We start from the raw sequence: 27174 nt of genomic DNA, 5'->3' as shown, positions 1-27174 counted from the left end.
TATGTATGTAGCATGTATACGTGCGTTTAGTAGAAAGCGGTTATTGTAATATTACAAACAAACACTCCAATTTTATTACGTATATATAGATTTAATTGATAAACAGCCAGACTTCTGGGATTCTTGCCGGTTCCTTGGTAGAATCTACATTCTAAATACAAATATGAGTTAATCTCGAATTGAAAATAACATGGGATACCCATCCCGTCCACCCATGGATGATAAAACTAGTCGAATAATTCAGTACATTGACCTCATTGAATAAAGTTATATACAAAACAAATCCAAGTGTCTAACTTTGTATTGTCAATAAATTATGGAGTCAACGACCTATTGATTACCACAGCGTCAATAAACGATTGACTTTTTGCTTAATCGTGACACAAAGTCAGATGTTCTAAACTTAATGGACGATCAACTCTAACTTTGGAGAGGATACACGTAAATTTATAAACAATTACCTTGTGATATGACTTCTATGACGACCTCTGTGGTGGATTTGTGTACGCTGGCTTTCATAGGTCACTCGAAGTCCAGATGACTTAGAAAAAGTTACTGTTTCTATTTTGTCTTGGGTCTGCGTGTTTGTGATATCGTTACGTCTGATGTTCCATAACACAAGTGCTTTAGCTTACATTGGGATCAGAGTAGAGGGATGTCCAATATTTATTTATATTTGTAATATGGTCTAGCACCAACTCTTCATGTAATATATTGCAATAAATAATCATTTAAGTTATTTCAGTTTTAAGGGTGAGTTAGAGTATCAGGTAAAAAATACAAATGATTCAGTTCCCAAGGTTAGTGATAAGAGGAATAGTGAACATACAAAACCAATGTATAAGGCCTTCAGTGGTTAGAACGCGTGCATCTTAGCCAATTATTGCGGGTTCGAACCCAGGCAAGCACCACTGAATAATGTGCTTAATTTGTGTTTCTAATTCATCTCGTGCTCGTCGGCGAGGGAAAACATTGTAAGCTATTTCCATTGGTTCTGTAAATCGGCAAAAATCGGTTTTATTGAATTTGCCGATGCTACATCAAAGTTTTGTCGTACTATAAATACTACTATGATTATATATATAATACCTGACTACTACTATGATTTACAATCAAGAAAGCATCATTGAAATACATTAACTTATGTTTTCAACTAATTTTACTTTTAATTTTTTCTAACCCTAAACCCACTAGAAAATAAAGTATTAAAGTAACAATGATTATAGTAAGTGATAGTGTTTTGCAATCTGTATATATATGTACATATGTATAGTAGAACCTGCGGTTTTACCCGCGTGAAATGCATAAAACTTTACTTATTGCACCCACACCTTTGAGGGGTGAATTAAAAATAGCCTGTCTCTCCCCGGAACTCGAACTATCTCCATATCATGTTTCATCTATATCGGTTCAGCGGTTTAAGCGTTAGATACTCTTACTTTTGCATTTATAATATCAGTGTAGACTTTAGTAATCACTATATAGTATAAAACAAAGTTGCTTTCTCTGTCCCTATGTCCCTTTGTATGCTTTAATCTTTAAGACTACGCAACGGATTTTGATGCGGTTTTTGTTAATAGATAGAGTGATTCGAGAGGAAGATTTTTGTATATAATAAATGGACAATATACTAAAGAAACACTGATAATTTTAGAAGTTTCTAATGTGATGTCGTATATAAACAAATTCTGTAGTATATTTAGTATCAGTATTGTACCCGTGCGAAGCCGGGGAGGATCGCTAGTATTAAAATATGCTGTTCAAAACGGTTATCCCCTTAAGGATACATTATTTATGAGTGCATGACAAAATTCAAACAACAAAAGAATATATTAAAAAGTAATTTTATTTATTATAATTATATATAATATGTTTACATTTATTTACATAACTTAAAGCTTGCTGCAACCGTTATGTTTAATCTGTGACGTTTCTAAATAACATAGTAACATATACACTTAATTTAATAATACATTTTAGTTTTTACAAAATATATAAGTATTATAATTTGAAGAGTTAAGTTCAGCTAGGGGTTAAAAAGCACCCCTATTATCAAATTAATTAGTTTTTTATTCAATTCATGAATCCCAATAATTAAAAACATAAAAGTTAATTTTAGGTTAATTGACATTTGTGTTTTTAATACTGGCAATTATTTGTAACTCTGATTTAATACATTTTTAGACACATATAGGTTATATATTATTTAATACAACAACCTCTAAAGATAAGTTTAATTTATAAGTTTGACGCTTGCATTTGAAATCGGAAAAGATTTCTCAAATGTAACAGATTATACACAACAGTCATCACATATTATACGCATTACATTCGATTCATTTGAAATTGTACAAAAATATATGGAAATTGTCTTGAAACACTCACATTAAAAGAATAATATTATATCTCTAGACTAATTTTCTTATTTTCGTAATCATTTAATTTAAACTATGACAACACACAAATGTTCAATGCCAATCGACCGCAGATTAACTAAGTTCAACGTCAAATAATCTTAAAATCCCAGACATAATTTAAGGCTCAAATTATTAAGCAATTTATTGACTTTATTTTAAGATATTAAATAAATAATATCTATTTATGCATATTATTTTAAAATCGGTTCTAAGTGTCATCATAATATCATTGGCAGAATATGTTATGACTAAATATAAAAACGCCATATTGAAAAAAAAAAGCGTAACAGAGACAATTCATCAGCGCGGGAAAAATCGTAGTACTCAAGTGTTTTCGCAAACACGGGTACATTACTTATTTCCTCAATCTGATTGGACGACAAAATGTCACGATGATTTTACATACAGGCATCGGAATATACGTTGAACCAAATTCCAAATTCAAAAACTTTTAGGATTTTTGTCTTACCATTAACCAGTTAAAAGTTAAATTAATTAAATAAGTAATTAATAGATACTATCAGAGAAAAGTCTATGTAGTCGTCGCGGAATTATCTCTATAGAAAGAGACGACACACTATATGGGCTATATCTGTCTTCTTCCTTTAAATCTGTAATGACAAATTTTCGTACTGGCTACCAATACTATCCTTTATCTTTCTTATTCAATTCATGAATATCTTTTATACCTTCTTGATTCTTTAACCATCTTAATTAAATGGTTTCTAAAACCAATTGAGTTGACAGTTGTATTAAACAATCAACTCTAAGCTTAGTGTTACGAGAGTAACCTTAGCCTTCAATACGGTTTTATCACATTTGATTATATATCATAATTTATATCACATTATTATTTCATATTATGAATATAGCAGGGGCTATTGAATTTACTTTATTATAGACAATTATTATTGTAATTAATTGATCAGTAATGTTTTAAACTGTAATTAATATTATTTTATATGGCGTAGCATTTAATACTGGCATGTACCACTATTTCATATTTGAAATATGATTGAGCTGTCATTAGAAAACAATTGGACGATAGCGTGGTATTGTAACAAAAGATAGATTGGAGCATCATTGTAAAACTATAATATTATTTTGGCCATCCGGAACTACTGAAATTACATTAGTCAGGATATTTTGATAACAATTATGATGCATTTTAAAATAAAACGTGTTCAATGTAACATCCGTTATTAAGATTAAAATCTCAAATTAGTTAATAGACTTTCAAATTTGAGCGCTTTATGTGGAGTAATTTGTCAATAAAATAGAAACGTACACGTATTCAGAGATAAAATATCATTCATTACAAGACAGCTCTCCTGTAAGATCAAATTCGACAAAACACGTTCGGAAACACACACCAGCATAAAATCGTGAAATGTCACAAAATTCAATGTGACATTTAGCTTAAAAATTATAAAATTTGAAGGATTTGAAGAATTGTATTGCAATTATTATATCAACTATTAATACATGAACATTGATTTTTGTACAATTTACAATGAAACGTTTTATAAATAAAACAGTCAGCATATTTACAAATAATTATATTATAATAACAAAATAAATATCACCGCATAAAACAATTACTGGCACATTTACAATAAATAATGTATTTGGTATCGAAACACGCTTATCAGTATCACTTGTCTTTACTCGCACTAAAATAAATAGAAACTTACACAAATATTTACAAAGGCAGAATTAAAAACGATAATTTCAAACAAAAAATTAAATTTTTAATATTGGCAACATTTTTGTTGCAACACACATTGACAGATGTAATTGACAACAACAACAACTTTAAAAATGCCATGTATTTTTAACGACTTTTTGGAAACTTAAATTATTTCTACAATGTTTTCTGAACTATATCGTTTGTTTTTAATTAGTTGTAACTGCAATACAGATAAAAAAGGATTTAGTGCGAGTTAATTAAAAAAAAAAAAAAATAGTTATCTATTAGAAAAAGTCTGTGCACACTTGTCGATTTGACTTAAAACTTTGCCTATTCTATCGTGCAGAACTTTCGCGTTCTTCTCCGGCAATGGCGGCAGAATATCTCTAATAACAGCATTGTTCTTCCTATGAAATATATCACTAAGTTTCGCACCGATCGAACTATCGTGTAAACTCCTCAACGAGTCAACAGTCCTCTTCCTAAACACACACAAATTATCCAGCATCAAACTATGATACACATTGTACTTCTTCAAAAGCCGATAGCCGTGGAGTAGTCCGGATTCATTATCCAGAAACAAAAGTAACCCACTGTCTATTTTCCTGGCCAAATTGTGCGCAGGACCGTCCATTATGTTTATATTCCATTGATAATTGAATAAATTATTTACAATCCGATCTAAATTAGCTGTTAGATAGTCAAATATAATGAGATCTGACCATTGGGCTAGTTCAACGAATAGATCTCTTGTTTTCTTATTGAGCTTAGCATCTATATAATCAAAGTTGTTCATAATTTCTGGCTTCGCTTTGCTTTTCATTCTTAGTTTGTCCAAAAGTATTTGTTTGTTAGTTTCAACAGTATCATTTTCTTTCTGTGCCATTTTGAACACATCATTCTTATTCAAATGACGAGTTGATGGCTTGAAAATCTCCGGTATCGTAGCTGATTCTAAGCTCGGTATATATTGAGTTAGAACAACTGCCCTGTTTGTGTTCCATTGTGCTGAAGCGATGTCGTTAGCGACGCTTTGCCAAAGTTTATCTTTCAAATCGACAACTTTAATGACAGACGGTGCTAGATTTGTCAGGTTCAAGAGTCTAGCGACATAGAAGCTGAATATTTCACCCTGTATCTGATCTGTGTTTTGTCTGTATCGCACACAAGCTTGGATTCCATCTTTGAATGTGATCAAGCGATTCTGCATCCTTCCGCATCCGGGCTCCATCTTCGTCACTTCGCTCTGATCGACGTAACTCTCCCAGATTTCAGCGGAATTTTCGCCGTAACCTTGTGGCATTGAGTTTTCCACTTCCGGGCCCCAGAATATGTTATCGTACAGAACTGTATCAGTATTAGGTACGTGTACGTTTGTATCAACTACGTTTGTTATGGATAGTTTGTGTTGGAATACCTTATTATCTTTGAGAATATCCTTCATATCCTCTGTAAGACCTTTGGGGTAAACGTCTATTTTATGTTTGTGTGGGTCCACAGATCCAGTGAAGGAAACAGTTGAAAAACTGTCGATACTCTTTTGTTTTTCAGGGATGATAAAGTTGTCTTCTAATTTTAAACTTTCAGAATGTTTAAGCGAATTCAAACTTCTAGAATAACCTTCTCTGGTTGTGTTCAATTTCACTATTTTCTTAGGACTAATATTGGATGTGATCACTCTTGTTTGGGGTGATCCGACGATCGCAACGCCGATTACTAATCCTAGTATGAAACTGAGACAGACACTTATAAAACAATAGTTATAAAACCCATATTCCCTTTTAATAACTCTTCTTGATAAATCTTCTTTGTAACGAAAATTATTGTAAAGAATATACGGTTTCCTCATTTTGTAGTTAATACTGAGGGGAGTTATTTTTAATTTATTATCTATGTTTGTTTTATCTGTATAATCTTGTTGTATCTGTTTTAATGTAGGTAGTCTGTCTGTTTCACATTCTGTACTCCTCTTTCTGTTTTCAACATCTGTGTCGAAAGACGCCATCTTTGTTGCATACGCTATTCTTTGCTGAAATCCATCCCGTTAAATCTGCAACAAGAAAGTAATATATGTTTAAATAAAGAACATTTATATGATTAATTATTAAAATTATTTAATTAAAAGAACACCCAAAACAATTAATAAAATGTATGTACGTGTTTGTATGGTACATAATAGCTTTTAAATCGTTAGAATAATTATATCATCCCGATTGATATAGGCTATAAATAATAAACAGTCTTAAAATGAAAGCGATTTTTTATTAATTATATATATTTAACAAAAGTAGTAAAGTATAGTAACAGCCTGTAAATTTCCCACTGCTGGGATAAGGCCTCTTCTATTAACGAGAACGTTTGGAACATATTCCACCTCGCTGTTCCAATGCAGGTTGGGGGAATGCACATGTGGCAGAATTTCGATGAAATTAGACACATGCAGGTTTCCTCACGATGTTTTGAGATGAATTATAAACACAAATTAAGCACATATATATAGTGGTGTTTGCCTGAGTTTGAATCCGCAATCATCGGTTAAGATACACGCGGTCTAACCGCTAGGCCATCTCAGCTGATTATTGATATTTAACAAACTAGACTTAATCTGTTGATTGCTAATTATCTCTTATGCGAATAATTATTTGAAAGTGACAGATGCCATCTAAAAATTAGTCGAAAATTAATTTTTACTCTTCTGATAAAATACTGATAATAAAATAAAAAAATCGACCAATAAATATATACATAAGCATGTTATATACATAAATTAATAAAAAATATATAGATAGAGATGAAATAATTGATATCGTCCGTGTTATCGAGATAATGAAGACAATAATACATACAAACATGATAGAACATTATTTATAACTAAATAGATAGTCGAGCCTTATTAAAAGGTAATTTTGTTCCGTTATATTAAAATTATTTTTATGGTCCTGTAGTGTGTACACCGTTTTTCGGTACGCCACTCCTAGGTCCCAGGTTCGATTCCCGGTTGTGCCGATGTAGAAAAAGTTCATTAGTCTTCTATGTTGTCTTGGGTCTGGTTGTTTACCGTCGTTACTTCTGATTTTCCATAACACAAGCTTTAGCTATTTACATTGGGATCAGAGTAATGTATGTGATGTTGTCCACATCGTGAAAACATCGTGAAAAAACCTACATGTGTCTAATTTCATAGAAATTCTGCCACATGTGTGTTCTACCGACCCGCACTGTAACAGCGTCGTGGAGTATGTTCCAAACCTTTTTCTCAAAGGCCTTAGCCCAGCAGTGGGAAATTTACAGGCGGTTGTTTGTTTGTCATTAATCAAAACGATTGTTTATGGTGTATTATGAAATCAATAATCCCATATACCATAACGTGTCCTAACACAATAGTTTTCAGAATGACCATTAAACAATTTCAAATAGTAAAAATATATATTCTCGTCAATTTAACAAGAAATGTTTAATTAGTTCCATATATTAAAGCGGCCCGACTTTTATGGTGATCGCTGTTAAAGTAAGCATGTGAAATACGGGGACCATAGTGAAACGCCCTGTCTCGTTCTTATTCAACGGGAACGAAAGGGATGGACTACAAATGACTTTTATATATAATGAGGCAGTTAATATCTCGGTACTCAGTTTTGTTTAATACAGGAAATATCAAATGAATATTGCCCACGCTATTCTATTTGGATTTGGGAAAATTCCTGAGTCTACTGGTTTGAAAACAAAAGTACCAAAAGCCTATTCGACGACCTCTGTGGTCGAGTAGTGCGTAAATACATGGTTTCGCTACTTCGAGATTCATGTAGAAAAAAATCATTAGTATCCCATGTTGTCTTGGGTCTGAGTGTTTGTGGTGCCGTCGTTACTTCTGATTTTCCATAATACAAGTGCTTAGCTACTTACATTGGGACTGTAATGTATGTGAAGTTGTCCAATATTTATTTTTTCTAAGAGATTGAGAGGAAAGGTAAGGCTTGGGTGTTGGATATAAGATACTTTCATTGCTAAATCAAAGAATCCTTTGTAGATACTCTCAATAACATAATTATTGACAATTGCCAAGAATCTCGAGGTTTCTAAGCTTGGACCACCAAATTGGTCAGGTCAGTGGTAGGCTTTTATGCAAGCCCGTTTAGGTAGATACACCGTAGATCACATATTCAATTAACAACAAGAACAAACAACAACAGCCTGTAAATTTCCCACTGCTGGGCTAAGGCCTCCTCTCCCTTTGATGAGAAGGGTTGGAACATATTTAATCACGCTGTTCCAATGCACATTGGTGGCAGAATTTCTATGATATTAGACTTGCATGTTACCTGGCGATGTTTTCCTTCATTACTGAGCACGAGATGAATTATTAACACATATTAAGGACATTAATATTCAGTGGTGCTTGCCTGGGTTTGAACCCGCTATTATCGGTTAAGATACACGCGTTCTAACCACAGTTCCATCTCCTCTTTTTTTCTATGTAATGATAATGATAGTGGCAAATTTTTTTAGCAACAAATATCTCAAGCATTTTGACGATTTTCCTACACGGTATTCCATCAAATACACCATAATTCCCAAAACTTCATTGATTTTGATAACAAAAGAAGATATAATAAATATTACACCCAAACAGACAACGTTACGGTACACTGCTAGTTCACGGATAAAATATTTAATTTATGACATTATAGTACTTCTTCAAAACGTAACATACACGGTTTCGTATTACGGAGACATGAATCATTTCGAATTTATTTGATTTCCCGCTCGAGATAACGAGTCAAGATAATGTGTTTATTTTTTTTTTCAAATATCATAATATGTTTTATATATATGTATATATATTACTAGTGACCCGCCCTGGCTTCGCACGGGTGCAATGGTGATACTAAATATACTTAAAATTAATTAGAATTTATTTATTTACGACATCACATTACAACGAGCTCAGATGGCCCAGTGGTAAGAACTCATGCTTCTTAACCGATGACTTCGGGTTCATACCCAGGCAAGCACCACTATATATCCTCACTATATATCGTGCTCGGCGGTGAAGGGAAACATCGTGAGGAAACTTGCATGTGTGTAATTTCATCCAAATACTACCACATGTGTATTCCACCCGCATTGGAACAGCGTGGCGGAATATCTTCCAAACCCTTTCTTTAAGTGGGAAAGGAGCTCTAGGCCAGCAGTGGGAAATAAACGGGCTGTTACTTTACTTTACTATCACATTACAAACTGCTAAAATTATCAGCATTTTTTTATTATATTGTCCATGTATTATATATAAAACCTTCCTCTCGAATTATTAAAGCTCGACCAATCACATCGCGTTGATTCAAGGTCATATTTTGTTTATTTATTTTAATTAAGTTAACACTATAACATGACAGTTCGAAAGCTTCTAAGATTCATTATTAAATACTACTTTTTATTATTAATATAACAAATCTTCATTATTGAATATAGTATAAAACAAAGTCGCTTACCGCTGTCTGTCCCTATGTATGCTTAGATCTTTTAAATTACGCAACGGATTTTGATGCGGTTTTTTTTAGAAAATAGATTGGTTCATGAGGGGCGTTTATATGTGTAATACATGCACAATGGAGAAGAGAAACAGTGATTGCGAACCCTATGAGATCATAATGACTAATTAATAGTAAAGGTTTTCAAAACAGTCAGTATAAAACAGAGTCGCTAACCCCTGTCTTTCAAATTAAGCAACTGATTTTGATGCGGTTTTTTTTAATAGATAGAGTGATTCGAGATGAAGTTTTTTGTATATAATATATGGTAAAGAAACACGAAAAATTTCGTAGTATATTTACAGGGGCGGTTTGATAGTGTACCCTAAAAATTAGTTATTAAAATTAACAAAAATAATAATGTATGTTACGATGTTATGTCGTAACATGTAAACTCACATCGTAATGAAGTGGCTTGTCAAATAACTACATAATCCTCGTTCTGATTGACACATGTACTTCTGATTGCGTTAATATTATAATTGCTCCGCGTTTAAGATAGCCTTTTTTTTCATCTTACCGGATTTAAAACACGTTTAATTACATCGTTATATATGTGTGATGTGTTTATATACAAAAGGCATTTGTGAAGTATTTCTAATAAAGAAACAATGTTGTTTGTTTTTTAAGGTAGCTCGGCAAAATGGCATAAGTAAAAGAAATTCAATTTTACAAAAACGAAAAATGCTAATTATTTACTTATGTTTATATACTTATACATACATGTTTCATTGGTCTAATAACTCTATGAAGGGTTATTCTGTGTGAGACTCGAAACTCATTACGGACACTAATGTTAATCTTTTATTAACAATTTACAAGTGAGTTACGAAGTGACTTCTTACACTGAAGGTGAGAGCCGAGGCTTTTGTTAACTAAATTTATCTGTAGTTTGTCAGTTTGACATAAGGCGGTGTCTACACTTGCGTGCATATATTTTTGAACGTGACAAATTGTCGTCCTATCGGATTGTAAGAGAATAGAGATCCTGTGCTCACACACACACACACACACACACAAACATACACACTATTATACCTTTAAAGAACATAAAAGCAAGAAACAATTACATCAGTGCTTTTTTTTCTTTGCGATTTAAGGTCACTTACAACCTTTTTCATATAAAATAGTATCTTATCAAGACATCATATATCTATATTATAAATGCGAAAGTATGTCTGTTGCTATTCTGTCTGTATTTTCCGCTCAAAATTATTAAACTCCAATGCATGCGACGACTATCCCCTTCAACGCGAGCGAACTTTCAGGCATTAACTAGTTAAAAAAAACATCTTAATACAAGTAAAATTACAAAAGATTAAAACGAATTCGTACAGAATATACCCGTAACAAACACACACACATACATTAAAATATCAAATAAAACAATAACATAAATTCGTATAAGGTATCGCTTGCAGATTTGACATTCCAACAGATATACAAATGTCGGAAATTATATGGTGCGGTTATTACCCCCCATTTTATTGGAAACCAGCAATCTTCCTGATAATAATTCAATTAACGTCACTTATTGTTTTTATGAAACAGTCTTCACGTCCACTGGATATGCTATGCTATAATATATTTTGTATAATTTATATTATACTAGCTTTGCCGAGCTTGTGGTGGTAATGTGTTACCCCAAATATATTCTGCAGGTACTTTGAAATACTAAGTATTGTGTGTGTGTGTGTGTCTGTGTGAGAGTGAGCCAGTGTAACTACAGAACTAGAGAAGAAGAATATCAAACCTACTATATAATGTATATATACAGATGACAAAAAAGCGTGGAATTAATACTTGTTGACTTCCAAGCAGGATACATTACATACATATATAATTGTATTTAACTAATATGACTGTATCTTTTAATGTTGAAAAAAGTAACTATGTAGCTTCTTGCCGGTTCTTCTCGGTAGAATCTAGAATTGTTAAATGACGATTCAAGTGCTTGCAAAAGCTTACTTGAATAAAGTATGTTTCGATTTTGATGAAATTTTAACAATTAAGGTAAGCACTCTTTTAATCAAGACAAATGATTGATATTTTTTATTATAATTATTATAAATTAAACGTTAAAATGAGCATGTATTCAGTCAAATTTCAACTAAATCCGTTCCGTGGTTTTAGCGTTAGTAACGAACATACTTCCAACATCACAAATTATTCATATTATAAAATACTAAAGACATAATATTTATAACAAGTTATTTGAAACAGAAGCGAATTAAAAACAACATATATACTAGCATCGCGATGTACGTTGGATGGACGGCCGTCCTAAGCAGAGGTCGCGTGCTAAGATTTTATAGAGATGTTATTACCACTTAAACCTTATTTTTAACGAGCTTAGAAACAAATCGTAAAATCGTAACATCTTGTATTTTAGTTCGATATAATGAGATGAGATTTGGGATTAAATTCTGCGTTATATATTATGGTTATGTATACTCTGTATGTCCGTCGCTCTTTCACGACGAAACCGCTGAACCGAATTTGATGAAATTCAGTGTGAAGCAAACTTGAACTCCAAGAAAGAACATAGTTTACTTTTTTTACATTACACATGAGAAACAGCATCCGTAGCCGAGGGCGACTACTAGTATAAAATATACTGTATTATATAGCTTGTTTTTGTTAAAATTATTGAATACTTATGCTTGGTGGTAGGGCTTTGTGCAAGCCCGTCTGGGTAGGTACCTCCCACTCATCAGTTATTCGCCTATATACCGCCATACAACGGTACTAAATATTGTTGTGTTCCGGTTTGAAGGGTGAGTGAGCCAGTGTGACTACAGGCACAAGGGACATAGCATCTTATTTCCCAAGGTTGGTGGCGCATTGACGATGTAAGGAATAGTTAATATTTCTTACAGCATCATTGTCTATGGGTAATGGTGACCACTTACCATCAGGTGGGCTATATGCTCGTCCGCTTGCCTATACAATAAAAAAATTTTTGCGATCCTGCTTTGCACGGGTTCAATACTGATACTAAATATAATACAGAATGTCTTACAAAGTTCACAGCTTCAAGTCATTAGACAATACAAACCGCTATATGTATCTGTATTTTAAATCTGTAATATCTTCTAAAATGTTTATTTAAATTAAACATAAAGGGCTATATTTATCTATAGGAACTGCACAATGTATTTAAGGTTCATTGGATTAGGATAAAGGCTGTATTGCTTAAAATCACTTCGAAAATAAACCTTTATTTCTTGTAAAATGTAAAGTAGAAAAAAATGGTCATTATTGGTTGTACCAAAGGGATATACATAATGTATATATGTATATGTAGGGTATAAATACTGTAGTACTAGTGTGTAGTAGTTTTAAATTTTAAATGAGTGTAACTACTGAGTTTCTTGCCGGTTCTTCTAGGTAGAATCTACTTTCCGAATCGGTGGTAGCTTCACTTAATTTACAATTAATGATTCCCATACCAGGTAGCTATTAGCCCAAGGATTTCTTTTGATGTACAGTCAGAGTAGGAAAACCTTCGTCGGTTTTCAAATTAATTCCTTTATCAAGCCTTAAACTCTTAGTACCTTTTGTAACTAAACATCAAATCACTGCGACGCAACATGTCATTCTCGATCGGTAAAGCAGATTATCGCTCACACTGAGCACGCGAAAATAGATCTTAAGGTGACGAACCTTTTCTTACTCAAACTGTACGAGGCTTTCTTGTTAGTCTAAGCGTTAATATTAATTATTCTATTAATTATTACAACAACACTATAGAGATATCTTTATTAATATGATATGACGTCATAACGTTGGAACTGTTTTTTGTTAGTCGTCAGAGTTTTGAAAGCTTGTTACGTCACGATCTGTTTTAGACATATTTACGATTACTAGTAATGGCCCTCGGTGTCGTTCGCGTTATATTAAAGTATTTCTTTCTTTAATTCTTCACGTATTGCTATAAGTTGTATGGTTTAAATTTTCTTATTGGTATATTGTTATACATAAAACTTTCAAAGCTTATTTTATTTATATAACTAGCTGTACCCGCGACATTGTACGCGTTTGAATTTAACAAAAGATATATTAATGTAGCCTAAGTTACTCCTTATTATACCAGTTATCCGCCAGTGAAAGTCCCGTCAAATACGGTCCAGCCATTCCAGAGATAAGCCAGAACAAACAGACGGACAAAAATTGTAAAAATGTTATTTTGGTATATGTACCGTGTATACATATGTATTGAGTAAAAAAGGGCTATTTTAATACTACAAACAGAGTCAAATTTTATAATATGTATAGATTTCTATAAATTAATTATACAGTGTATAAATAAACATGTATAATGTATATTTCTAATAAAGTTTATACAAAAGACACAAGACTTATCCACTCAAGATGATTTTAACTAGAAGTAGCCCGCGGTTTCGCTCTTTTAGGGTGTTGTCATGTGTTAGGCAAATAGCCTATGTCCTTTCTTGGAGTTTACAACAACAACAACAACAACAGCCTGTAAATTCCCACTGCTGGGCTAAGGGCCTCCTCTCCCTTTGAGGAGAAAGTTAGGAACATATTCCACCGCGCTGTTCCAATGCGGTTTGGTGGAATGCACATGTGGCAGATTTTCTATGAAATTTGTCACATGCGGGTTTCCTCACGATGTTTTCCTTTACCGCTGAGCACGAGATGAATTATAAAGACAAATTAAGCACATGAATCAGCGGTGATTGCCTGGGTTTGAACCCGCAATCATCGGTTAAGATGCGCGCGTTCGTACCACTGGGCCATCTCGCCTCTACTTCTTGGAGTTTGTTTCATACCAAATCATCATCAATCGTTCAACGGTTTGATCGCGAAAGAGCGACACACAGACAGAGTTACTTTACACATTTATAATTAAATATAGATGTTAGTTAGACCACTTTGCCTTGGATACTAATTATTTTATTCTAATTTGCGTTCGTTCAACCGCGTGGGGTTTTGACAATGAGATATTCAGTTGCATTTTTCTCTGTCTGTCATTATTGATTTAATATATGTAAGAAGGAGACAGCATTGTTTTACTAACTTCGAATTAATTCGTATATCAACACTAGACTATTCCAGCCAATGAAAAACGTTTTTCAGCAAATTGACGCGATATGATTGGTCGAAATTAATATCTAACTATGAAATTCGTTTTGGATTTGCGAAGATGTTTTAAACGTCGACGAAACTGTTATTGCATTTTAGGAATAAAATAAAAACGGGTATAACCATGGAGGCACAGGTGGATATAAGTTTTTAATCTGTAATTTAATTTTATTTGACGACCTCCATGGTCGAGTGGTGTGTACACCGGTTTTCATGGGTACGCCACTCTGAGGTCCCGGGTTCGATTCCCGGCCGAGTCGATGTAGATTACCATTAGTTTTCTATGTTGTCTTGGGTCTGGGTGTTTGTGGTACCGTCGTTACTTCTGATTTCCATAACACAAGTGCTTCAGTTACATATATTGGGATCAGAGTAATGTATGTGATGTTGTCTCATATTTATTTATTTATTTTTTAAACTTTATTTATATTATTTATGTTGTTTTTTCCGACATATTAAACAATCCTTATTCTGTTTCGACTTATTTACACAAAAACCTTAATTAATTATATACCTAAGCCTTCCTTATAAATCCCTACGTCTATAAGCGAAAACTTCATGAAAATCCGTTCAGTAGTTTCTTAGTTTATAGCGAACATACAGACAGACACGCGACCAGGGAAGATATAGTTATTAATAAAGATATATTACCCAATAACTGTTATTATTGAATTAATATAAAAGGTTGATAATTTATTTCAATCTGTATGTCATTTAACAAATAATATATAGCGAAAGCAACGCCGTTTCGAAACGATAAAGATATTCTCTCGAGAAAACAAACAGTTATCTCTAAACAAGAGGTTCGTTTTTGAATCTGTAATATTTTGACAGTTAACTGCGATGATTACATACGATGACAAACTGTTTTAAACACACAACGGATCTTTCGAAAGTCGGTAAAGCACTTGACCTGGTATAACTGTTTTTTTAAATATCAACGTATACATAAAACTATATTTTATTTTAAATCTTAAAACGCATATAGAAACTTTTTGGTGTTTTATGTTTTTTAATCTTAAAGTATTGTTGGGGAATGTATGATATGACATCACATTAGAAACTTCTATAATTAACAGTGTTTCTTTACTAAACTGTCCATGTATTATTATAAAAACCTTCTTCTGGAATCACTGTATCTATTTAAAAAAAACGGCATCAAAATCCGTTGCGTAGTTTTAAAGATTTAAGCATACATAGGGATATAGGGACAGAGAAAGCAACTTTGTTTTATACTATGTAGTGATTTTCAATTTCATTACAAATAATGTATCTTAATGAGTAAATATTTAATATTATAAATGAGAATTTAACTGTGTCTGTCTGTATATCGCTCTTTCGCGACCAAACCGCTGAACAGAATTTCATGAAATTTGGTGTGAAACAAACATGAAACCCGAGAAAGGACATAGGCTACTTTTTGTCTAACACATGACAACACCACTACTACTACTACTAGTAGTAGTAAACTATGAAAGATATATCAATCAACTGTTTGTACACAGTCGAGATGGCCCAATGGAAAGAACGCGTTCATCTTAACCGATGATTACGGATTCAAACCCAGGCCTCCACTGAATATTCATGTGCTTAATTTGTGTTTATAATTCATCTCGTGCTCGGCGTTGTGTCAGGAAACCTGCATGTGTCTAATTTCATAAAAATTCCACCACCATGTGTAGTCCACGTTCCAAGCCTTCTCCTCAAAGGGAGAGGAGGCCTTAACCTAATAGTAGGTAATTTACAGGCTGTTTTTTTAGGTACGTGCTATACATTCTACAGTAATGTCTTATATGGTCTCGGTATTTCGTCCAGTAATGCCTAGTTGTATGTATTCACAATATAACTAAACAAAGTAGGATGAGATAGATCGGTCAGGAGTCGATAAGACAACGTCTGATAAATAACGGTTATATAAAGCTCAGTGCACATTGATTGAAGATTAAAACATTTAAGAGCGCACTCGCTGTAAAAATTAAAGTTTGATAATGTCTTGTAAAAGTAACTACTGAGTTTGTGAGATAGTTTTATAATTATCATTACATAGTATAAAACAAAGTCGCTTACCGCTGTCTGTCGGATTTTGATGCGGTTATTTTTAATAGATAGAGTGATTCGAGAGGAAGGTTTTTGTATATAATACATGGAAAATATAGTAAAAAAACAAGAAAAATCTGTAGCATATTTAGTATCAGTATTGCACATTCATATTATAAAACAAAGTCGCTTACCGCTGTCTGTCCCTATGTATGCGTAAATCTTTACAAATCAATTTTGATGCGATTCTTTTTAATATATAGATCGATTCCAAAGGAAGGTTTATATGTATAGTACATACACAATATAACAGAGAATGTCTGAAAAATTGTGAACATTGTAAGACATTCTGTAGTATATTTAGTATCAGCATAGCAACCGTGCGAAGCCGGGGCGTGTTGCTAGTATTCTGTAGAAGTATTCTCATGTAGCTAATACAAGGAAAAAAGCCTCAACATGATTCTGCTCGCTCTTTTTTACATATAAAACATTGTTAAATCATTTTTTAATTGAGTTTATTTTGTGCTGAGTAAACAATTATTTCACTGGTCAAGATCGACAAGAAGTTGGACAAAATTGGTCACAAACTCGTCCAGACTAGTGGCATGAGAGCCAGAAGATGCTTTGACGAAATATGGGTAGGTGAACATAAAAAAACATGATTGAATAGACTGGATGAATAAAGCACTTTTAAGGGAAACCTGGAAACTGGTGGAGGCCTATACCAGCTGAAATTAGTTGGAAGCAACAGATGGCCTAGTGTTTAGAATGCGTGCATCTTAACCGATGATATTTAGTGATTAATTTGTGTTTATAATCGTGCTCGGCGGTGAAGGAAAACATCGTGAGGAAACCTGCATGTGTCTAATTTCATCGAAATTCTACCACATGTGTATTATTCCAACCCGCATTGGAAAAGCGTGGTGGAATATATTCCGAACCTGCTCCACAAAGGGAGAGCCTTAGCCAAATAGGAAATTTACAGGCCGTTGTTGTTGTATACAAGGGGCTTTAACAGATAAAAAAGTATGTATTATTAGGTATTTTTTTAATTTCTATGTATGTCACAGAAAAAAAGGCTTTATTATTATTATGTTATTATATATATTATTAACCTCGTGTTGTACCCCGTTAAATAATATGCGAATCTTTGCACCGCACTCGCGCTACGCGTTTTTGCCCCAGCCTTAACTTCAAGTCACAGACATCAGACATATCCTACACTTTTTTATATAATTAAAATACCCCGCCTCTAACTAAGGGACCCCCGGGTTGTGTCGGAAACCGTTTGAATGTCTGTATCGCAGAACAACGTGTTTTGGAAATGGTATGATCGTGTTTCTCAAAATCAAAATATACTTTATTCAAGTGGGCTTTTACAAGCACTTTTGAATCGCCATTTAACAATCAAGTGAAGCTACCACCGGTTCGGAAAGTAGATTCTACCGAGAAGAACCGGTAAGAAACTCAGTAGTTACTCTTTTTCAACATTTAAAAAAATACAGTCATGTTAATTAATACAATTATTTAAATATTAATTTAATTTAAATAATTGTATTAACTAACTTACTTCTCAAAATCAAAATAAACTTTATTCAAGTATTTTACGAGCACTTTTACGTTTACATTTTAACAAGTTAGGATTTTTTTTATGCTAAGGATTGACGGACGAGCATGTGGGCCACCAACCTTGGGAACTAAGATGTTATGTCCCTTGTGCCTGTAGTTACACTGGCTCACTCATCCTTCGAACCGGAACACAACATTACTGATTACTGTTATTTGGCGGTAGAATAACTGATGAGTGGGTGGTACCTACCCAGACGGGCTTGCACAAAGCCCTACCACCAAGTAAAATGGACACAAATTCTTGTTAAAAATTACTGCTGTATACAAAGAAATATCGTATATGGTGTTATTAAAAAAATTTACCGAAATGCCATATGTCATTAGTTTTTTTTTAATATTGAGGGTTATAAATACTTTTATGACATCTATCGCAGAAACTGTTTCGAATAAAAAATCAATAACGCATTTAGAAACATTATTATTTAATAACCTAGCATTTGATGTAGATGATTTGTATGTATAGTAGGAAAACCTTCGTCAGTTTTCAAATTCCTTTATCAAGTCTTAAACTATTATTACCTTTTGAATCTAAACATCAAATCATTGCGACGCAATATGTCATTCTCGATCGGTAAAGCAGTTTATCGTTCGTACTGAGCACACGAAAATAGATCTTAAGGTGACGAACCTTTTCTTACCGCGACTGTATTTCTCAAATTAATTATGGAGTGTTACTATTGCGTTCCAAATATTTACATAAAACACACAACTGGTGAACCGAATTTGATGAAGTTTGGTGTGAAGGTAACTTGAACTTCAAGGAGGGACATAGGGTACATGACAAACAACCCTTTAAAACGCTAGCAAAGCCGATAACTAGAAGATAATAAAAAAAAAAATATTGCCATTTCTAATAGATTCCATGGTCTATGGTGAACTTTACGACTTACGACATCCTTCTATGGACCGAATCGCATGCTTGGATGTCGTGAGGTATAGTTCTATGAAGGATGTACTATGTAGGCAAACATGCTATTAATGTATTTACATGTAATTATAGAATTAACTACATTGTAACTAAGATGCTGTCTCTTTCTAACTGATAGATTAACATGTCATGAATACTTCTGACACTTCTGGGCGGTTGTCACGTTGACTGTTATCAGAGTTTAAGGGCCAAGATGTTATCATGATATAGACTGGCTTATGGGCTACCTCATGATAAGACACCACCCTTTGGCTCTGCAACGCAACAATACAAAGTATTGCTGTTAGTAGGATGCGTGGGTGGTACCACCCATTAAGAGGTTTTGAGTTTCTTGATCTAAGTGTACTTGGCATTTATTATTTATATACTTTAAACTATTTACAGTACTTGAAGTCAATATTTTTAAGGGGATGCTGAAAAAGTACTAAGTAACCTTACAGAAACTCCCCACTAAGTAAATTAGTAGGTATAATCTATACTAGTATTGTAAATGTGACAGTAATTCTGACTGTCTGACGCTATTTCAACCCCAAATCGCTGAACCGAATTTGATGAAATTTGTTATGAAGCAAATTTGAACTCCAAGAAAGCATTTAGGCTATTTAATTGCCTCACGCGTGAAAACCAAACCACTAAGCAAGTAGTATACATATATATACTATTTGTCGACCTCCGTGGTCGAGTGTGTACATCGGTTTTCATGAGTCAGCACTCCGAGGTCCTGGGATCGATTCCCGGCTGAGTCGACGTAGATTATCATTAGTTTTCTATGTGTTTGTGGTACCGTCGTTACTTCTGATTTTCCACAACACAAGTGCTTTAGCTACTTACATTGGGATCAGAGTAATGTATGTGATGTTGTATCATATTTATTTATATTTATATTACGCCCGTTCAGTACAGTCCGTAACTTTACTTAAAAAATTAGTGTCTTATTAAGGCTGTCCTTGTCTTTTGAATGTAAAAACAAATATATCCGAAAGAGACAAACATATTTCCCTAAGCAACGACTCACAGTAGTATTTCTCTTGTTTTAAAACGCAAAATCCGTCAAATAGCGAAACGTCTGCCCTTTAAGATTTAAACAAGTATGTCGCAGTTGTAATGATTAATGAGTCAAGCCATATAACGTCCGGTTTTAAATTTTATGACTTTATTTCAGTCCGAGATAGTTTTGTTCCTGGATAATTGTACAATGGTATCGCAAGGCTTTATGTTAATTAGCAAATGGGTTAATTACTATTGCTTAAGTTATCCCATCGATGATTAAGCTTCGTTGCTTTGCATGAAAGATAAATAACTTTTTTTTTTTTAACTTGGCCTTTTTAAGATACGTTTATATACTAATCATATATAATAATAAATATATATACATATTACTCAGTATAAGATTATATTAAAAGTAAAAATAAGACTCATAGAATATATGAAAATTTAATAGTACTTTTCTGATATACAATGAAATTGATAGTTAAGATATATAAGTTTCTAGCCGGTTCTTATTGGTAGAATCTACTTTCCAAACTCTAGTAGAGTTACATAATTTCTTGCTTTTTTCCGTGATCTATATATAAAAAGCCCGCTAGAACCTTCTAGAATGTTATTTGATCTGATTGATTTTATGATATTGTTTATATTTATATGTATAAACAATTGGTATAACAATGAAATATGAACACGCTGTCCCAACGTGTGGGCGCGCGGCGTTATGGCTTTCTGTCATTTTGATAAAATTATTACTTTATCGAACGCAATATAATACTATTTCAGTCCAATTTAAATAACATATAATACATGTATAATGAGGAGTCGATATAGCCCAGTGGTTAGAACGCGTGCAACTTAAGCGATGATTGCGGCTTCAAACCCAGGCAAGCACCGCTGATTCATGTGCTTAATTTGTCTTTATAATTCATCTCGTGCTCAGCGGTGAAGAAAAACATCGTGAGGAAACCTGCATGTGACAAATTTCATAGAAATTCTGCCACGTGTGTATTCCACCAACAGTGGGAAGTGGCGCCTTTAGCCCAGCTGTGGGAATTTACAGGCTGTTGTTGTTGTTGTTTGTTGTTGTTGCATAAAGTCCTACAGTGGTATATAAAGTGTCCACGTCTGATACTGAAGGTTGTTACTGTCATATGTGTATGCATTTTACGAACGAAACCTCCTAAACGAGAATTACCTCGAAACTTAAAAATTTCACCAAACATAAGATTATCGTGATCTTGATATAAAATGTGTTATTTTGTTAAAAATTATCGAACGACCGACCATTTTGTTTAAATTATACGTTTTACTGTCCCGAGGGCATTATGAATGTTAATTTTTTTTATTTTTCCACGATATATATGTATATTCGTGTAAAACGATTTCGTTTGAATGAAATTTCTTAATACGTTCGTGTATTCGATTCGTTTTTATTTCGACCTTTTCCGGTTTTCATTTTAAATGTATAATTTCGAATTACATTTTGTGTGAAAACTTTTTTTTTTTTGTTCCGATACAGGATGTTTTTGCCTTTTTTATTAATATCAATAATTGTATTAACTAACATGACTGTATTTTTTAAATGTTGAAAAAGAGTAACTATTGAGTTTATTGCCGGTTCTTCTCGGTAGAATCTACTTACCGAACCGGTGGTAGCTTCACTTAATTGTTAAATGACGATTCAAAAGTGCTTTTAAAAGCCCATAAGAATAAAGTTTATTTTTGATTTGATTTGATGGTAGGTGTGGACTCTTGTGGGTGTCTTTTACTTGGTGGGAGGACTTTGTGCTAGCTCGAAAGTGTGCGAAAGGTGAAATACAATTAGTGAGTTAATGATTGATAGCAGTCACAGCCTCCTGGCTATTTCTATTCATATACAATATGTGTATAATAAAATTGACAAAGAAAAGACCCGCTGAGATTCTTTCGTGATTCTTCTCAGGTCAGGGTGTTTCTATTTCCGAACCGGTGGTAGTGTTTAATTTGACCATCAATAAGTGTATGCTACATTGAATAAAGGAATTTGAGTTTGAGTTTATTGTTTTCCGGTTGGAAGGGTTAGGCAGTGTAACTAAAGGCACAAGGGACATAACATCTTAGTTCCCAAGATTAGGGGTGTATTGTAATGGGTAATCAGGGTTAATATTTCTTACAGTTTACTTGACCATAATGTATTTGGCGGTCTACCATATTTAAAAAAAAGAAAACAACGTGAAAATTTTTCGCGGAAATTTTCACGGCACGCGTCAGATAATGGCAATATTCAATTGTATTATTTTTGTAACATTAAAATAACCCTGTATTCACAGAATATATATGTATGCACGGTACATTTACCAAAATAACAATTTTTATCTATTTATTTTAGCTAATCTCTTAACGTAACTTAGGCTACAACAATTTATTTGTTAAATTATAACGCGTACGAAATCGCGGGAGCAGCTAGTATATATAAATAAAATTAATTCCATACCCAACATCGTAACGGATCTATAAAAGATAAAATTTAAAAAAAGAACTCAGAAATAAACGGATGTCGGACGCGAGTCTGTGGTGAGAGAAATGTACGGGAAAAATGTAAAAATAGAACCTAGTACTTCTTGATCAGAAGCCATACAAGCTAGACCGATGAGGTTGCAAAAAAATAGTATTCAATATTGTCGAGTCGAGATGGCCCAGTGGTTAGAACGCGTGCATCTTAACCGATGATTGCGGGTTCAAACCCAGGCAAGCGCCGCTGATTCATGTGCTTAATTTGCCTTTATAATTCATCTCGTGCTCAGCGGTGAAGGAAAACATCGTGAGGAAACCTGCGGAAACAAATTTCATAGAAATTCTGCCACGTATGCATTCCACCAAATCGCATTGGAACAGCGTGGTGGAATATGTTCCCAACCTTCTCCTCAAAGGGAGAGGAGGCCTTTAGCCCAGCACTGGGAATTTACAGGCTGTTGTTGTTGTTGTTGTTGTATTGTCGGAATAAAGTCCACAAATTTTATGCAAGGATGTTTTCTAGGTAGGATTTGCAAGCTCGTCTGGGAACAAAGAGACAAACCTTCTATTCACGTATATCATGTGTTTTCAGCTATATTGCAAACACAGTCTCACAGTTCTTAATTAATATATTATCTTCATTACATAGTATAAAACAAAGTGAATTTATCTGACCCTATATCCCTATGTATGCTTAAATCTTTAAAGATACACAACGGATTTTGATGCGGTTTTCTTAGTAGATAGAATGATTTGAGAGGAAGGTTTTGTATCTATATATTACACGGACAATAAGTAAAGAATCACATATAATTTTAGATGTTTCTAATGTGATGTCGTAAATAAACAAATTCTGTAGTTTATTAAGTACTAGTATTTCATCCATGCGAAGGAGAGACTCCGGAGAGGGTCACTAGCTATTTATAATACAAATCTATTACTTAACTATTTGCACTTCCAAAATTACGTTAACAGTTTCGTTGACGTTCATATCTTCTCCCACATCCATAATTAGAGTATTTATCATAGATTCATCAAGCTTTCAACCAATGATGTAAAATCCATTTGGGATATTTTATCAAAAAATAAATCTAGACACATTGTAAATTGTCGATTTTTGAACGGAGCATATTTGATCCAGTACTCAGTATTGTCGTGTTCCGGTTTGAAGGGTGAGTGAGCCAGTGTACAGGCACAAGACATAACATCTTAGAACACATGGTTGACGGCACACTGAAGGAATAGTTCATATTTTTCATTATAGCTTAAGCAATGGTGACTACGTACCATCTAGTTGTCCAATTTGCCAGTTAACTTACTTACATGACTTAAAATAATAGTTTATAACTTGTGATTTTCATAATTTAACTGAAGCTTAATAATAATTAAACGACAGTTAAAAATTTGTATAATGACGATCATTACAATGATCTCGTAACATATCAATATGCCAGTTGACGTCATAATTTAGACATTGTGTTATGGAAAATGTACTAGATTTATCAGCAAACATTGTATTTAAAAGGGTATGTACAACATCGACTTAACAAGATCCATAATTATCAGATTACGTTAAGCGCCATCTTATTTTTGTCAGGTTAAGATTGTTATAATTAAACTACAGTTACTGATTAAATGCATACCTGTATTATTTCAATTAAGATGACGTCACTGACTTACAATCTTTTCTAGTTGCGCAGGATTCTTGTGCTCAAATATATGTTTAATTGGTCTAGGTCTATTTCAAAAACAAAATGTCTTAATCGGTTGAATTCGTAAGATGTGAAGCATACAAATAAAGATATATACTCCCTTTGCATTTAGGATTTAGTTCGAATATAGTTTTACTGTGTTTTTGTGCCTGTGGTTTTGCTTATTTTTAATCGCTTTTAGGCCTAAAACTCGGTTTTAGATTTCTTGGGGTTTAAGCTTCTTTTGTCACAAATTTTATCAAATTCGGTTCAGTGATTTGTCAGACAGATAATCATTTACGGCGTTTATATTATTATAGATAACCAATAATGTCTTATTCATCCTTTTTTTAATGTAAAAATGTAACAAGACTAATAAAACTCCAGTTTAAAATAAAATGGAGATTACTTCATGGCGACATATGTAAGGTTTCGGACCGAAGACGTTTTTATAAACAAACATAAGTGGTTGAAATAAACAAGCAACTCTAATCTTTATGTAAATCGTAATAAGGATTAAAACTGCTGTTAATATAACTTTGTTTAACACGGACCGTTTTGTATATAGTCTTACACAGTTTGTTGTTACAATGTACATTGTTTTTTTTATTTAAGAATGAAGAATACGTATAGCTATAAAAACTTTTTTCATAAATTACATTTAAAATCGGAACATAAAAATAATATTAATTATCTGTCTCCGAAAAGAATTATTCGAGGAATAAACTTCAAAAATCGAACTTTACCGAGAATTTAAATTAAAAATGCCGAAGCGGTTTTGGAAAAATATATTTAAAAAAAAAAAATTAGCTACGATCCTGAGATAGCTGGCAGCCTAAATGTTAAGACCATACTCGCATTAGGGCCTTTGGTTACAAAAATAAAAAAGCAGAGAACACAGGTAACCAAACAAAAAAAGTACATCAATGATATGCCCTGACGATTTAAGTAGCGTCAGCGTGACAAATATTAAAAACTTAATTATTTAACTGATTTTTTTTATTATTCTAATAAAAAATAATAATAAGTGTCGTAGAACACACAGTTGGAATGAATTTATTTTCTATATTACTAGCGACGCGCCCCGGTTTCACACGTATGCAATGCTGATACTAAATATATTACAAAATGTTTCTTGTTTTTCGAATCACTCAATCTATTAAGAAAACTTTTACGTATAAGCATATATATGGACAGACAGCAGTGAGCGACTTTGTTTAATACTATGTAATGATTTGTTAAATAATAGACAGTAATTAATTAAAATGCCATAACAAACAATTAGTTTCATTATTAATATATAAAACCTCATACAAAAGAGACATTTAAAAAGAGAAAGACAGGGAAGGTTATTGCCATTTCACTCTACTTAAAAAAAAAACAGCTTTTTCTTTCTTGATTCATGGTATCAAATACCACTTTTAAATACTATGTCTTTATTTCAATTACAAGAAAAAAAAACACTAACACTATGCTTTCTTCAGAAATGGAAAAAAAAGTAGTTTTTGCAAGTACATGATTCCTCGCATACTACTGGTCAGGAATGTAGATTCTACTGAGAAAGACAAGAAATCTTTGAACTCCCTCTGATCATATATAGAGTATATGTATATATGTAAAGTTTTAAACCAATACTAAACTCTCTATTAAAAAACATCATTTACATTTTATTTCAATTTTTTTTTATTATGTTGTCTTTTTTTTATTAGTAACTTTAAAACTTCTCTTTAGTTACCAAACTAAAATCATTGAACGAACAGACATACTAACTGTTTACTGTTACTCATATATATACATATATAGATAACTAGTTTTCACCTTTTTCACGCGTTTAAATATTAAGAATAAAAGAGATTATGTACTTTACTCAAAGCAAAATTCATCAAATTTGGTTCAGCATTGACCGTGAAAAGGCAACAAACTGACAGACACTCGCATTTGTAATATAAGTAGAGAAATTGAGGTACATTGCTATGTATTTACTTAAGTTATCTTTTGAGCAAATCACAGACTCTATATAAGCTGTCTCAGATCGTAGTCAAGCTATACAAAAATAAATTTTACTGTAACTATTTACATATTCTTTTGTATGCTGTTTACTTGGTGGTAGGGCTTTGTGCGAGCCCGTCTGGATAGGTACCACCCACTCATCAGTTATTCTACCGCCAAATAACAGTACTCAGTATTGTTGTATTCCGGTTTGAAGGGTGAGTGAGCCAGTGTAACTACAGGCACAAGGGACAACATCTTAGTTCCCAAGATTGGTGGCGCATTGACGATATAAGGAATAGTTAATATTTCTTACAGCGTCATTGTCTATGGGTGATGGTGACCACTTACCATCAGGTGGCCCGTATGCTCACCATAAAAAATGCATGCATAACATAAAAAAATGCACTTATGATGTAACTAGTAGTCTCCCGCAGCTTCGCTTGTTTAAGAGTGATGGTTGTCACGTGTCAGGCAAAATATAGTCTATGTCCGTTCTCGAAGTTCATGATCACACAGAATTTCATCAAATTCGGTCCATCGATTTTGTCTTGAACGACAGTTTTACTTTCACATTTATAATATTATGATGTAAATAAATATTGTTTTTACTTTTTAATTCGATTGAAATAATACATTTTTACGCAAACCGTACACGATGTATCAGTTGAAAATT

General features: G+C 33.1%; 1 protein-coding gene across 1 annotated transcript in view; it reads right to left on the bottom strand.

Annotated features, from left to right (window-relative positions):
• Positions 1-3492: 3492 nt before the first annotated feature.
• Positions 3493-27174, bottom strand: part of LOC124541902 (extracellular serine/threonine protein kinase four-jointed) — a 48815-nt gene continuing 25133 nt past the window's right edge. The window contains exon 2 of the mRNA XM_047119824.1: positions 3493-6157. Within this exon, the coding sequence (XP_046975780.1) occupies positions 4385-6112 (1728 nt within the window). The 5' untranslated portion in view covers positions 6113-6157 and the 3' untranslated portion in view covers positions 3493-4384. The remainder of the gene's footprint in view (positions 6158-27174) is intronic.

This window comes from Vanessa cardui, chromosome 29 (genome assembly GCF_905220365.1).
Source record: "Vanessa cardui chromosome 29, ilVanCard2.1, whole genome shotgun sequence".
Lineage (NCBI taxonomy): Eukaryota > Metazoa > Arthropoda > Insecta > Lepidoptera > Nymphalidae > Vanessa > Vanessa cardui.
The sequence above is the reverse complement of the archived record's forward strand: the minus strand, read 5'-3'. Positions and strand labels throughout refer to the sequence as shown.